Source organism: Sarcophilus harrisii, chromosome 2 (assembly GCF_902635505.1).
Source record: "Sarcophilus harrisii chromosome 2, mSarHar1.11, whole genome shotgun sequence".
NCBI lineage: Eukaryota > Metazoa > Chordata > Mammalia > Dasyuromorphia > Dasyuridae > Sarcophilus > Sarcophilus harrisii.
The window spans coordinates 196,786,040-196,802,480 of record NC_045427.1 but is presented as its reverse complement, the minus strand read 5'-3'; the positions used below and the strand labels follow the sequence as shown (position 1 = coordinate 196,802,480).

Sequence of the window (16,441 nt, the reverse complement as noted above, 5' to 3'; positions counted from 1 at the left end):
TCTAGAACTAATCCTCCAGCTTTCCTTTTATTCTCCATTCTATTGCATTTCTTTTCCATCAGTCATTTACTATATCATCCAACCCTTCAATCGAATTTTGGTTTCTATATCAAGTATAGCCAGATACCTAGAGCTCCCTGCTGATATAAAACTTTTCTTTTACTGTACCATAGGGTGACCTGCCAGACCCACCTTATTTCCAATCGTGTTAGAGAATTTTTGAGTTTTTTGGAGAGAATGAGGATGGTGATATTACCAGCTTTCCTACTCTGGCAGAGAAACAATATGGTCAGCTAAGGAGCCCTTGATGGCATATGAGATCTGAAATCAGGAAGATCTGAGTTCAAGTCCTGATTTGGATAGTTGATAGTTTTATAACTGGAAAAACCATTTATTATCTGCCTCAGTTTTTTTTTCCTATCTGTATAATGAAGATAATAATAGCATCAATCTTCCATGGTCTGGTAGAGATAAAATGAGACAACATTTGTAAAGCATTTTGAGAACCTTAAAGTAATACATAAATGCTAATGATTATTAGTGTAGAAAGAATCTCAAAGTCATAAATAATTGAAGTTAGAAGGGAAACAGTGCAGAACTTAGAATTAGAAGTCACAGATCATCTATTTTGGGCCTTAGGCAAATTTCATAACTTATAGGAGCCTCCATTTCCTCATTTCAAATGAGAATGAAAATGGTATTAGATCATGTGTCCTAATGGTGGGAGGGGAAGGACAGATCTGGAGAAAGAGGACGTGGGCTCAAATTCCAAATCTGTCACTAATTATCTGTGTGACCTTGAGCAAGTTTGGGGCCTTAGTTTTTTCATCTCTAAAATGAGGCAGTGATCCAGTTAGGTTCAAAGTTTCCTTCTGGCTATATACATAATACTAGCATTCTACTTTCTCTCTCCCTACTTCAGAAGGCTATTTGTACAAATTAAATGATCTAATAAATGGAGAAATACTTTATAAACTTTCAAGTGCTGCATAAATATGAGTCTACTAACTCATCTATCCCTTATTTTATACAGGTGACTTGTCATAATAGGCCTGAATACCTGGTAAGGCTGAGAAACCCTTGGGGAAAGGTTGAATGGAAAGGAGACTGGAGTGACAGGTGAGCTTCATGCAATTATGGAAGAAATAGAGTCACAGGTGGTTATGGGAGTAAAGGGAAGATACAGAATGCTATCATTCATGGGCAGAAGTCAGAAAATGGCACCACATACCTTGGCACAAATACAAAGCGTCTAGACTCTAAGAAATGATCCCCCAAGGCCTTAGTGGACTGCACAGTGCTGAGTTGGAATTACATCTCTACAATATAGTTCCTGCTACCGAAGGCTGGCCCTTGAGGTTTGTTTCTGTATGCAGGAGAATGACAGAATTAGATGATCCAGGGCCTTCTTTATTGGATCATTTGCAAAGACACATGATTTTTCCTGTATACATGTGTGTGGAGTATATGCTCATGCATTTGTGCATTTCTATATGGATTTGCATGTGTATATGTGTATAGGTATATGTGTGTATGTATTTATGCATGTGTATTATGACACATATGCCTTTCCCAGGACAATGAAACCTGTTACTCATTTTCTTTTTCCTGAGACAGGGGTTTCCTGACTAAAAGGCAACTGAAGAGTGAAGAGTTTAACTGTGCAGTCCTAAAACATTTGGCTTTTTTATTCTGGATTACAGACTCCCAGAATCTCAGTTACAAGGGACCTTACAGACTATGCAGTCTAACCCCCATCAAAAAATGAATATCTTTAATATTTCTAACAAATCCTGAGTGGACTCAAGCCTCAACTCTGTCACTCCTGTGATGTTGGGCAAATCTCTCTAACGCTTAGTTTCTTTTTCTATAAAAAACCTTTGCAAGGTTGGATTAAATGACTTCAAAAGTTCAAGTTATATGATTATTCACCTTTTCTGGAAATGCCCATGCTAATTGTTGGTAAACAGCGAGGTGACACAATGGATAAAGTACTGGGTCTGGAGTCAAGAAGATCTGAGTTCAAATTCATCTTCAGAAACTTACTAGCAGTGTGATTCTAGGCAAGTCATTTACCCTTTCTCTGCCTTTACTTGCTCAATTATCAGGATAATAATAGCTTTTATTTCCTATTATTGTTGGGAGGATAAAATGAGATAATATATTCAAAGCACTGTGCAAATCTTAAAGCACTTATCTAAATGCTACCTATTATATTTATATGATGCTTTAAGATTTGAAAAGCTCTTGGAGAGCTAATATTATTCCCATTCTGTTGAAAAAAAAATGAAGGCTCAACGGGACTAAGTCTTTAGCCTGGGATCACATAACTAAAGGGCTGAGGTAAGTTTAGAACTCAGGTCTTCCCAATTCCAAGTCTGGTACTCTATGCAATAGGGATTATTTGGCTCCCAGAATACATGTGTAAAATGTACACTGTAAAATGTCAGTTTACTTCTGGAGAAAGAATTGGGTCTACATGGCAAAAAGGAAGAAAAGCAAGTTAGTACAACAGAAAGGATTTAGAATGAGCAGAGATCTTGCTTTTCTACCTCCAGCATTTAGTTTCTGTGTGATCCTGAGCAACTCTTCAGCTTTCTGAGCCCCAGTTTCTCCATCTATAAAACAGAGACAATAATATCTCTAATCTTTACTTCTCTGGATTGTTCTGAGGTTTAGATAAAATAAGACAGTAAGGCATTTGAAATTATTATCAATCAACCTTATCTCTGCCAGGATGCTCAGATAGCTAAATTTAGAAATGACTTTAGCAGTCCCGTAATCAAATGCCCACATTTTACAGATGGGGAACTTGAGGCTTTAAGAAATTATGCTGCTCAAGGTCATAGCGGAAATAAATGATGGAGCTAGATTTGAACTTGGGTCTTATAACTCCAATTTCAGAGCTCTTTCTCTTATCCCATACCACCTCAAGAACAATGGACCATTTCCCAAAAGCTGTTTAATGGAGCATTTTTATCCATAGCACTTCAATCCTTCCTCTTCACCATTCTTCATGTCCTTCAGGTCAAAAAAATGGGATCTCCTAAATCCAAAGGAGAAGATTCTGCTTCTGCGGAAAGATGAGGATGGAGAGTTCTGGTAAGAGGAGTGAGCATAGAAGACTTTTCCCAGCTCAGATTCTGGGTTTTCCCCCTCATTGTTGGCCCTTTCCATTGCTTATTATTATTACTCATGTACTCTTATTTTCTTAGTGGAACTCTGAATTCTTAATATCTATGAAAAGTTCTATGGGGAAACTGGGGCTTTAAAATTACATGCTAAAATTTAGGGAATCCTAATAGGACTTACATTCCTTTAGTGTCTTGTAACACTGAATTTAGAGCAAGAATCATTAGCTAAAATAGGAAACTACAGGAAGTTAACTCTCTTCCTCCTCCCTTTTTAACTGCTTTTTTGCCAGACCTTGGGATAAGTTACTTGTTATTCCTCCATTCCTTCCTCTTCTGACTGCCTTGCTGTATCCTGGGGCTCTACCCATGTTGGGCTGCTGTCCTAGGTTTTGTTTTAGCAACCTCCTACCCCATAATTATATTTGCTTCTAAAAATGTTGATTGAAGGGGACTTTTAAAGACCTTTTGTCAAACTGTTGGAGAGAGAGGTGGATGGGAGCAGTGCTACTTAAGGCTCCTTAAGATAGGGAAGTGGGAAAGAAGGGAAAACAAGCTCTCACCTCAACTTTGCCAGTAGCTGATATGGGACATCTTATATATGTCCATATATGCACATCTATCTATCTGCATATATGTATAAAAGTTATATACATATATGTATATACATATGTAAATATAAATATAACATACATACCCACACTTATTAATTTGTACATGTGAAAGTTATAGTGCCTTCCTCCACATAGAAAATATATTCAGAATATGGAGATGAAAGACAATTGAGGGAAGGTACGAGCCATCAGGGGGCAAGAGGTGAGACTTGGTCTGAGTTTTTAATCCGGAGAAACTAAAAAGCAGAGATAAGAAGCAGGAATATGTAGGGCATGAGGGACAGCCAGAGTAGAAGTGTACACCTGAGACATGGAGGGTTGTGGGTAAGGAACAGCATCTTTCTCACTCAGGTTCTCACCATTTTATTGCACCTGCTGCAGTAGCCTCCCTGCTTCTCTCCCTATTCCAACTCATCCTCCTTTCAGTTATTAATGTTCCTAAAGCATAGGTCTGATTGTGTAATGTCCCTGCTCAGCAAATACAATGGCTTCCAATCACCTCCAGGCTATTGCAAAAGGTGCAAATGGCAGCCATGTAAATAGGGAGGAGACATGTGAAAGATGCTGATGAGATGGACAGCAGATTGGACATGTAGAGTGAATGTAAGCTAGGAATCAAGGATGACACAGTGGCTGCAATCCTGGGTAATTGACTGGATGGAGATAGCATCAACAGCAACAAAAAGTTGGGAAAAGAGAAAGATAATGAGTTCTGTCTGGGACCATGTTCAAAAAGATAATTGATGATGAGGCACTAGAATTCAGGAGAGATTAGGACTAGATGTGAGAATCATCTGCAGAGATGATTGAATCCCTAGGAATTATGAGATCACCAAATGAGATAGCTTCATAAAAGAATAAGAAAAAGGGGCCCAATATTAATACCAATATTAAAACTAGCATACTAAAATTGTTAGGACAGCCAAATGAATTAAGATATGTAAAACACTTTGAAAACCTTAAAGAGTTATGCTAGCTATTATGGTAAATATCATTATTATTTCCTGTAATTTTTTCACAGATAGATTGTTTCTGCCAATCCATGGGAACTTCATGGAAAGCAAATTATACATTTCTTTGTATTCACATAGCATTTAGCCTAGGGTCTAGTACAGAGTAGATGCCCATAAATATTCTTTGGTTGATAGATTGCAAAATCTTTATCTCCTTTCAAGGTCACTTACAGGGGAAGGAGAGATATATTGCATAGGATCAATCCACGTATATTAAATAGCTAATTTAACTCCAAGGGCCCTGATTCTTACTGATGATGAAATCTCACTCTAGATTCACTTAGATTTTACCTTGCAATCTCCAAAGACTTCTGTGGATGGGGAAGTTCAATGAAGGTTACAGTTTGGGGAAAAAAAAAAGGATTGTGTCTGTATGTATACTGGTTAGAGTACTGGCCCCAGAAATAGGAAGACCTGATGCATCTCCCACCTCTGATACATATAGTAGCTGTGGGAGTCTAGGTAAATCATGCAATCTCTTATCTTCATTGGTGAGAGGGATTTTCTCACTGGGAATTCCTTAAATAAAAGCTCTGGGCCTAAACTCAACAAAATTGGATCTGAAATCAAGCCTCAGACACTTACTAACCACAGGACACTGGGCATAATAAAAAGTCCAGACACTTACCTTCTCTTTACTTTAGTTTCTTCATCTGTAAAATGAAGATAATAATAGCATCCAGGGTCATGAAGAGAATTAAAAAATAAAATAAGTATATTTTGTAAATCTTGAAATTGTTATATAAATGCTATTGTTGTTATTGTTGATATACAAATGATACCACAGGTTCAACCTCCCCCATCCCCCAAAAATGAGTACACAATTATTTAGGGTTACAAAATCCCTTTTCTACTTCTATCATCCCATTCAACCCACAATGAGAACCATAACTAGCAATGAATGATTCAGGTTATCTTAAAAATGTGTCCTGGATAAAGATCATAAAATACACTTTCAAATCAACTTTCTAATACAAATTCAATTGAATAGGATAGCAAGAAGAGAATCTGGACATTGTTCTCTAAGATATAACAAGGATATTGTGATTTTCCATTTCAATAAATATGTTTTATTATGCTCAGCTGTTCCTACATTATAGGTGTGTCAGTGCTGTTAGTACCTTCTAAAATTTAGTGCTTTGGGATAGCACCCTCATTGCCCCACCCATACATTTATCCTCACAATCACCCCTAGGGTCATGTTGCACAAATATTATCTGTATTTTTCACACGAAGATGCCAAAAAGCTATGTAATTTGTTTATATAAGTAGTGAGTAGCAGAGATGAAACTGTGATTTTTTTTGACTCTATATCTTTTGATTCCCATCCTTTCATTATGTCAAGTCAGGTTTAAACTACAGTCTAGCTTTCTCCAACATGTCCTGATGTCTTCTTTCACCAGTTTGGGCTTTGTGTCTATTTTCTCAGGATGTCCTTCCATGACTTTAAATTCCATTTTGTGTCTCTGGTCATCTGTCAGCTGACACCAGACCTGATGAGTCAGGAAGTGGGAAAGAAGTGGATGTGCTCTCTGAGTACTGGGAGATGGGTGAAGGGCAGCACAGCCGGTGGCCGGCTAAGGCATCACGCAGGTGAGTCATTCCACAGGTTGGGTCAGAACTTTGTATAAGGGGCTGAGGACTCCAATAGTCCTCAACAAATGTGCTTTTTCTTGTTTTGTGTAATGCTTACAATGGTACTTAGCCGACGGACTTCCAGATTCAAATGCCCTATGTTGTGAATATTCTTCCAAACACAAAAAATTCTTGAGATGAATGATCACAGAGATATGGCTCAGAATATAATCCAGCATAGGCATTCAATGGAGAGGCAAGTGTCCAATTTAATCCGTCTTCCCTCCTCCTCCAACTTTCTTACTCAGAGACTGAAGTCTAAATCACTATTATTGATTTCCATTGTAACCTTACATATTGTGTTTTGTGCATTTAAAATTATATTATGAGAAGGGTTCCATAAGTTTCACTAGAAGATCTATAATACATATATAAGTATTTATAGCATATAAGGAAAATAAGTACAAATGAATATGAGGCAGTTAAAACAAGGCACTATGGGATAGAGGGCATTTGAGGAAATCAGGAAAAATCCAATGTAGAAATTTACGTTTCAATGGAGGAAACTATACACATTGGGAATTGGTGACCAGGGAAAAGAACTTTGGTCTGGAAATTAGCAGGGATGGCTTGTGAGACCCTCGGGTAGACACAATTTAGGAAAGAACAGTAGCAGAGTATTTTGATCATATTTTGTGGTTTCAGGACTGGAGATAGGGAAAGGAGGAAAAAAGGAGAAAAAGACAGACTATAGGTAGTAAAAGTATTAGTAAGGAAACTATGGAGGAAGAATAGAAAGAAGTGAAGTTATTATGGCTATAGCAAACTGCTTTTCTGTATGAGGCAATCACTAAACAGGAGAGTAAGCTCTCAAGGTCTTAAGCTGGACTAGATGTCCTTTGAAGTCCCTTCAAATAAGGGGATGCTAGGGAAACCTAGGATTTTTTTTTTTATTAGTAAGCCTCTGATGGGTTTAACCTCTCTCTCCTCAGAAACATTTTGGATGAATCCACAATTTCAACTTACTGTCCTAAGTGCTGATGAAAGCAAGAAGTCCTCAACACCCTGCAGTGTCTTGGTTTCGCTTATGCAGAAGTCGAAGAGCCTTCACCGCAACCAAATGAAGCATCTCCCCATTGGCATCTTTCTTTTCAGGGTAGGTGGAAATATTTGGATTAACCTAACCGAGTGATATTCAGTATGGGATCAGAAATATATTGGTTTCACCATCGCAAAAGGTCTTTAATTCTCTTTTGGAATAATGACCAAGTATAGCCTATTTATTATCCCTTTTTTTTTTCTTAAAACTCTTTTTCACTCTTCTCCATCAATATTCCACTTTTGGATAATGCTAATTATTAAAAAAAAGACTTTAAAAATATCAAGTCAAAGTTTGTTTCTATTTTTCTTCCACCATTGCTTTTAGTTAGCCCCTTTAGAATCAAGTATAACAGGTCTAATCCCTAATCCAAAGGCACTCTGAAATTTTGCCTCTTTCTGAAAATATTTAGTAAATTTTCATAGAATCATAGAATTGAAAGAGATTTCAATTACCATATACCACCTCTCACACAAAAGGAATCCCTAATATGGCAAACCCAATAAATAAGTGTCATCTGCTGTTTTGAAGTGTCCAAGCAGATGGTGGATGACCACTGTATTGAGTATTCCATAATAAGAATTATTTTGGGGGCAACAGACCAGATTCAATGGCAGAAAATTCTATGACCCAGTTTATGGCAAAGTTCTCTGAAGAAGTGAAATGTAGAGTTTCTCTTGAAGCAGAATAAATCTTTTCCAACCCTAATGTCTTCTTCTTTCAGGTCTACTTATCCATCCTTCATCCTTAGCCCCATGTAGATCATTTCATCTGAGTCTGTCATTTTGAAGGGTTCTTCAGCAGTGGTCTTTGGTTAGTTATTCCTTGGGATAGGCATAGAATCAGAATTTCTTAGTGCTACAAGGGACCTAAGAGAACATATATTCCAATCTCATAATTTGAGAATTCTATCAATTTGGCCTTTGAGGCTGTAGGTTTGGGTTTATAAACTGAATTTCTTGACTAATCTGTTCTCTTTTCTTGTCCTCCAGGTGAATGAGGTGAGTCTATGACTTGGAAGTCAGTCATTCCTACAGGCTATAGCTATGACATGTCACCAAATGAGAAACCATTTATCTTTGGTTTAACTCTAACATTCTTGTATAAATGAGGTCCCAAAATGATGTCATCTGCTATGGGTTTGTACAACTAAAAGAACACCTATTATTCTTTTTAAAATTGATTTTTAACATTCTTTCCTTTTAAAATTTCCTTTAAATTTGAGTTCCAAATTTTCTCCTTTCCTCCTACTCCCTCCAATATCCACAAAGAAGGTAAGTGATATATCAATTTTAGCTGTGAAATATGCAAAACATATTTCTATATTAGCCCTTTTTTAAAAAAAGTAAGATATAGAAAGTAAAAAATTTATACTTCACTTTGCAGTGAGTTCATCGGTTCTCTCATTGAAGGCAGATAATAGTTTTTACTATTAATAATAGTTTGATAATAGTTGGAACTGTCTGGATTATTGTATTGATCATAGTAGCTAAGCCTTTCATAGTTGATCATAGATAGAATTGCTGTTACTGTGCACAATGATCACCTGGTTTTTCTCACTTCACTTACATCAGTGAATATAATTCTTACCATATTTTTCTGAAACATTTCTTACAGTGCAATAGTACTCCATCACAATGATGTGCTATAACTTGTTCAGCCACTCCTCAATTAATAAGCATTCCCTTGATTTCCAGTTTTTTGCACCCCAAAAATAGCTGATATAAATATTTATTTTTGTGTATATAGGCCTTTTTTTCTTTTGGATTACAGATCTAGAAATGGTATTCCTGGGTCAAAGAGTATACATACTTTTATAGTCCTTTGAGCATAGTTCCAAATTGTTCTCCAAAATGGTTGAATTTCACCAATTCGCCAGTTCATTTGTGTACCTATTTTCCCACATTCTCTTCACCATTTGTTATTTATGATAGGTATAAGGTAGCACAGAGTTGTTTTAATTTGCCTTTCTTTAATCAATAGTGATTTAGAGGGCAGTACAGAGTGCTCAGGGAGGATAATAAGCTCCTCTGATGTGAGAATGTGTTGAGCCTTTTTACAAAATTGTTTTTCTATCTTTTGTGTCCCTATCACCCAACTCTCACTTTTGACTCCAAGAAGCTATATTAAGCACAACAGTCATAATCCTGATAAAACTATCTCAGCAGATGGGCTAACCATGTTGAGAGTAACCAATAGACCTCAAATCCATTGGTGAATTAAGGGGATGGCTACACTAAACATGTGAGGACCTTCCCTAGTAGAATGAATGAATGAGCAAATTTTTTTTCTATTCAATTTTTCTTTTCTTTTTTTAAAAACTTTTTATTTTCAAAACATATGTACAGTTTTCAACATTCATCTTTGCAAAGCCTTGTGTTCCAATTTTTTTTCTCCCTCTCTTTCTCTCATCCCCTCCCTTAAACAAGTAATCCAATTTGCTAAACATGTGTAATTCTTCTATAAATATTTCCATAATTATCATGATGCACAAGAAAAATCAGGTCAAAATTTTTTAAATGAGAAAGAAAACAAAAGCAAACAACAAAAATTGTGAAAATACTCTGTTGTGATCCACACCCAAACTCCACAGTCCTCTCTCTGGATGCAGTTGGCTTTCTCCATTACAAGTCCATTGGAATTGGCCTGAATCACCTCAAGTCATGTTGAAAAGACCCACATCCAACAGAATTGATCATTGTATAATCTTGTTGCTGCTGCATACAGTATTCTTTTGGTTCTACTCACTTCACTTAGCATCAATTCATGTAAGTCAGAATGAGCAAATTTGAAGGCAACTGAAGCAGGCACTATGGAGTGCTTAGAGACTGGTCAGACACTGAAGATACCACAGACATCCCAGGCCATTGTCAGTGGGCTTGACTTTGGTTTTGTTATGGGATTTTAATGAGACTGAAAGAGAGGGTAAGACTGGCAATGTTGTGCAACTCTGCCTCATTTAAATCTGATTCATATGCAAGTGAAAACATTACCCTGTGATGATCTTCTTTGAAAATGAAGAATGAACAAATGATTTAGAGCATTTTTTCCATATAATTATAGAAAAGTGTGTTTATAGCCTTTGACCATTTATCAACTATAGAATTGCTCTTGTTTTAATAAATTTGACTCAGTTCTATACATAGTATTTATTTGAGAAATGAGGCCTTTATCAGAGAAACTTGCTGCAAATTTTTTGAATATTACTTTATATGTGGTATCTTTTAGCAAAATGTAGTTTCCCTGATTATCTCTTATGTTCATTTTTGCTTTTGCTTTGTTTGAGATCATGATTGTTACCTCTGCCTTTTATTTTTACTTTCAGCTAAAGCATATTAGATTTTGCTCCAGTCCTTTATTTTAACTCTGTTTTGTCTTACTGTTTCAGTGTGTCTCTTGTAAACAACATATTGTTGGATTTTGATTTCTAATCCTTTCTGCTAAGTGCTTTCATTTTATGAGTAAGCTCATCCCATTCACATTCACAGTTATGATTACTAATCATGGTTTTCCCATTTTCATCTGTTACTTTTTCTCTCTCTTTTTTCTGATCTGTCTCTCCTCAAAAATTTATTTTGCTTCTAGTCACTGCCTCCCTTAATTTGCCCTTCCTTTTATCATCTCTCATTGCTTATCTATTATATCCTTCTCTTTCTATTTCCCTATGGAAGTACATTTTTATATACAATTAAACCCTTCTTTGAACTAATTGAGTTTCAAGCATTTTGCTCCATTGTAACACTTCTTTCTTGCATAGCTCTTCTTTGATGAGAGAAAATTTTCTCAATTCTATTTCTCCCTTCCTTCTCCTCCCAGGGAATCCTTCTTTCTTACCTATATTTTTTTAAAAATCATTTCAACATAATCAACTCACATCCATGCTCTCTATGTAAACTTTTTTTTAAACTGCCCTAATAATAATAAAGTTCTTGAGAGTTATATTATCATTTCTTCATGTAGGAATAGAAACAGTTTGACTTTATTGAGACCCTTATAATTACTCTTTCATGTTTATCTTTTTATGCTTCTCAAGTTCTGTGTTTGAATGTCAAATTTTCTGTTTATCTCTGATCTTTTCATCAGGAAGGTGCCTCTTGCCTTTAGTGATCATATTCAGTTTCTTCTGGATTGGTTATTTTTGTTGTAATATTAGCCCCTTAGTTTTCCAGTATATCATTTTATAAGACCTCTATTTTTTTTTAAATATGGAAGTCACTAAATCTTGTGTGATTCTGATTGTGCTATACAATATTTAAATTATTTCTTTTAGGCTGCTTGAAGTATTTTCTCTCTGATCTAGGAGCTCTGGAATTTGGCTATAATATTCCTGGAGAATATTCATTTTGAGGTCTCTCTTAGGAAATGATTTGTGAATTCTTTCAATTTCTATTTTACCCTCTGGATTTAAATATCAGAACGGTTTTCCTGATAATTTCTTGAAATATGATGTCGAAGGTCTTTCCAGTAGTCCAATACTTCTTATATTATCTGTCTTTGATCTATTTTCAGGTCAATCATTTTTCTGATGGGATTTTTCACATTATTTTCTATTTGTTTTTTATGTTTGATTTAGTTTAATTGTTCTTGATGTCTCATGGAGTTATTAGCTTCCATTTGCCTAATTCTATTTTTTTTAAGGAATTATTTTCTTTAGTGAGCTTTTTTGTGTTTTTCCCCCACTTGGCCAATTTTTTAAGTTGTTATTTTTTTTTAAGTTTTTTAAGTTGTTATTAAGTTGTTATTTCCTTCAATTTTTTTATATCTTTTTTTTTTTTTACCAAGCTGTAAATTCTCATTTCATAAGTTTCTTGCATTATTCTCATTTCTTTCCCCACTTTTAATTCTACCACTTATCTCTTTCATTAACAGTCCAGGATTCTTGTTGGGTGTGGGTTCAATTAACATTTTTCTTTGAGGCTTTGTAACTGTTTTCATATTGTTTTCTTCTGAGTTTATGTTTTGGTCTTCTCAAATGCTGTAGTTGTTTTTATAATTAAGTTCTTTTGTTGTTATTTGCTTATTTTTCTAGCTATTTCTTTATTTTGAATTTTATATTAAAGTTGGTCTCTGAAGCCTGGAAAAATTTATGTGAACTGAAACTAAGTGAAGTGAGTAGAGATAAGAGAACACTGTACACAGCAACAATAAGATTATGTAATGACCAATTGTGATGGACTTGGCTCTTCCTAGCAATGAGGTGATTCAAGGCAATTCCAAAAACCTTGTGTTGGAAAGAGCCATTGGCATCCAGAGAGAGGGCTATAGGGACTGAATATGGATCAAAGAATAGTATTTTCACCTTATTTATTGTTGTTTGTTTGACTTTTTTTTCTCTTGTCTTTTTTTCTTTCACTTTTTGATCTGATTTTTCTTGTGCAGCATGACAAATAATGTGAAGAAGAATTGCACATATTAAAATTATATTGGATTGCTTGCTATGTATAGGAGGAGGGAAGTGGGAGGGGAGGAGAAAAAGTTAGAACACAAGGTTTTTCAAAGGTAAATATTGAAAACTATCTTTGTATTTGGTAAAATTTTAAAAAGCTATTAAAATGCAAAAATAAATAAAGTTGGGTTCTGCTCATCTTGGGGAGGCACTGTCTCAAGGTTCAGGCTTTTTTACGATGCTATTTTCAGAGCTAGTTCTGGGGCTCTTGGTACTTTTAATGAGGCGTGACCCTAGGAGAAGTCTGGTCATTGCTCTCCTGGTTTACAGAATGGTTTTAATCCAGGAAGAACGACTAGTTCTTCTAGCCATAATCTCCTTGCCTTGGAACAGCAACCAGGGGACACTGCTGCCTTGTGACTGACCCCCAGAACTCCTCTCTTCCCTAGAACTGCAACCCAGAACTGTATATGGGCAATAGAGTTGCCAGTCAGCTCCAAGTGTACTCAGTGCCAGCACAGGGTCCCCTGTAATTTCTTTCTGACCAGTTGTCTGACTCCTTCCCATCTCTGGGCTAAGATTTCCTGATTTTGCTGTTGCTTCATGTGTGGCTTCCACCCCAATGTCACAAACTTCTCCCACCAACTTCCTAAGTTTTCTTAGGCTGGAAATTGTCTCACCCTGACTGACCTTTTGTTATGTCTGCTGCTCCAGAATTTGATTTGAGTCAGTGTTATTTTAAAGTTGTTTGGAGGAGAATGTTGGGAAGAGTTCCTCTGAGTTGCTCTAATCCTAATTTTCAAATCCTAGTATTCCTAACAATCTAACAGGAGCTGCTGCTTATACCCCTTAGGAGAGCACCAGCTTCTTTCCTACTTTGAGGCTTGAATATAAGAAAAAATAAAGATAAATTAGATTTGGGCTTGGGATTGATTTTAAGATTGTATCACTGTACTCAGATGAGTGGATTATGTGAATTGGAAGGAGGGGAAATGAGAGAGATGATCTTTTAATGGAAGAACAATGAAACTCTGGGGGTCGGATTATCTGGGATGTTTTCCCTGTGTTTCTGCATTGGTATTTTCCTAAGCCATCTGTGTTCCTGAGGAACATCTGATGCATTGGTACTGTAAACTGCCTAAGGTCTCAAGCCCAGGCCACAGTAAAAGCTAAGTAGCAATGACTCAGTGTCACAAGGCAAGAGGTCATAGGGAAGTGAAGGGGTCTTAGGAACTATTATCTCAGTGAGGAACTTTCCTCCCAAAAATCCTTTCAGCTGCTCAAGGTGAAATCTGAGCCCAACTTAGGCCAGAGCCAGTAGCTGCAAGATCCATTTCAGAATTTATTGAACACTTAGATGAATACCAAGATATAGTATTGAGGACTGTCACAACATAGAGAGAAGAATAAATCACAGTATTGACTGCATTATAAAACACATAAAACCTGAGTATGTGATATATGGGCATGTCGAAAAGCCATGAAGCATACCTCTTTAAGGGAGAGATGAATTGCAGCATAAACAGGAAGGGACAAAAGAAACAGACAGAGAGTGATAGAGACAGAAAGAGAGACACAGAGAGATAGAGAGAAAGACAGAGACACAGAGAGACAGAGACAGAGAGAAAAACAGAGAAAGACAGAGACAGAGAGAAAGATAGATAGGGACAGATAGACAGAGACAGAGAGAGAAAGAGACAGAAACAGAGACAAAGACAGAAACAGAGACAGAGTCACAGAGAGAAAGAGAGACAGAGACAGAGACAGAGAGACAGAGAGAAAGAGAGAGAGAGAGAGAGACAGAGACAGAGAGAGAGAGAGAAAAAGAAGAGACACAGAGAGACAGAGACAGAAAGAGAGAAAAAGACAGAGAAAGATAGATAGACAGAGAGAAAGATAAAGACAGAGATAGAGAGAAAGAGACAGACAGACAGAGACAAAGAGAAAGACAGAGAGATAGAGAGAGACAGAGACAGAGAGACAAAGGGTATATCTATTTTGAAGCTACAGTAGTGATTGTAAATTAACAAGAATAAATTAAAAAGGGATTTGGTGTTTCAGCTTAAAAAATGCCAGATTCACCAAGTAAGTGTCCTGGGACATTTCCAGATAAAACACAAACCAGGACCAAGTAATGCTGCTACTACTACTGTTCCTCCTTCTCCTCTTCCTTTTCCTATTCCTCCTCTTCCTCCTATCACCACCATTATTCTTTCTCTCCCTCTCTCTATGCACACATAAATACATATATACACACACACATATATAAATTATATAAACAAATACATTTCACATATAAATTACATATAAATTCATATATTACCTATAAATTAAAGTCTGTAGATAACTTTCCTCATAATAATTCTCGAGATAAATACAGCAAATATCATTTCCCCTAATTTACAGATGTAAAAACCAAGACTGAGAAAGGTAAAGTGATTTACCCAGGATCATATATCTAGTAATTATTGGAACTAAGATGCAAAGCCAGGTCCAGTGCACTATAATTAATCACTCTGTTACAGTTTGGACTTCTTTACATTGGACTAAATTAGGACCAAGTGTTTGAATAACAGAACTATTTTGCATCAATTTTTAGAGATTTTCAGAATCCTCTTTCTCAAGAAGCACAAATCATGCTTCAAAGACCTCATACTGATTACCTTAAAAATTCTACCACTTTATAGAATATCAATTTAGGGAATTAGGTTATTGAGATCATGGAGCAAAACACTGAAAAAAAGCAACAATCTAACCCAATTCTCCTGCTTCAATCAACCAGTCTTTCTATCAATAGAGTGTTTGCAGTGTCATGCTCATTTTACTAAGTCAATAATTCTTAAAACAAGCCAAGGCACTCATGTATTGTTCTAAATCCTAGGCCCCTAGTCTTCATCTTATCTTTCTTACCAGAAAGAAACAACTTTTGTATCCCCCAACCCTGAAATAATCTATTTTCCAGTTCCTTCCATCTCTGTCCTGAAAAAACCTATCAGCATTTGGGAGAAAACAAATTGCCAAAATCACTTTTACTTGCCCAGAATATCTTTCTCTTTCTGTTTGTTTCTGTCTCTCTGTGTCTGTCTCTCTTCTCTATCTCTTCCTCTGTCTCTGTCTCTCTGTCACCTGTATCTCTCTGTCTGTTATGCTCTCTCTCTCAATAGCTCTTTCTGGAATCTTAGCACCTAGAAAGAGATATCTGGGGAAGAAAAGCTTTTTGAAGTCTTCCCAGACTCTCTTTCTTACTCTCCACTTTTGGTATCAGTGCCAAGCAGAACTAAAGACGTAAGTTCCAAATATCCATCTCCATCATTACAGCCATACAGCTGGTTTAATCTGAGATTCTGATCAAATTTTATGTGATTATTGTGTATAATACATTATGTAAAAATGTATTATAACCTACAATGTTAAAATTTATGTAACATTGTAGGTTATAATACATTTTTAAACTAGACCCATAGTTTCATCAGTGTAACTGTTGTCAAGGAACTCCCTTTATAATTGTGAGCTGGCAACTTCTTACAACTCACAGTCTTTGAAAGGTGGCTGGAGACCCTGACACGACCTCCAGCTCAGATGACTAGCTCAGGACCACCTATCTAGGATTTGTCAGGGACCAG

General features: G+C 36.3%; 1 protein-coding gene across 1 annotated transcript in view; it reads left to right on the top strand.

Annotated features, from left to right (window-relative positions):
* CAPN14 (calpain 14) overlaps window positions 1-16,441 on the top strand; it is a 134,692-nt gene that overhangs the window by 10,559 nt on the left and 107,692 nt on the right. The window contains exons 7-11 of the mRNA XM_031949260.1: window positions 1,034-1,119; window positions 3,028-3,102; window positions 6,188-6,351; window positions 7,326-7,489; window positions 8,425-8,442. Of these exons, the coding sequence (XP_031805120.1) occupies window positions 1,034-1,119; window positions 3,028-3,102; window positions 6,188-6,351; window positions 7,326-7,489; window positions 8,425-8,442 (507 nt within the window). The remainder of the gene's footprint in view (window positions 1-1,033; window positions 1,120-3,027; window positions 3,103-6,187; window positions 6,352-7,325; window positions 7,490-8,424; window positions 8,443-16,441) is intronic.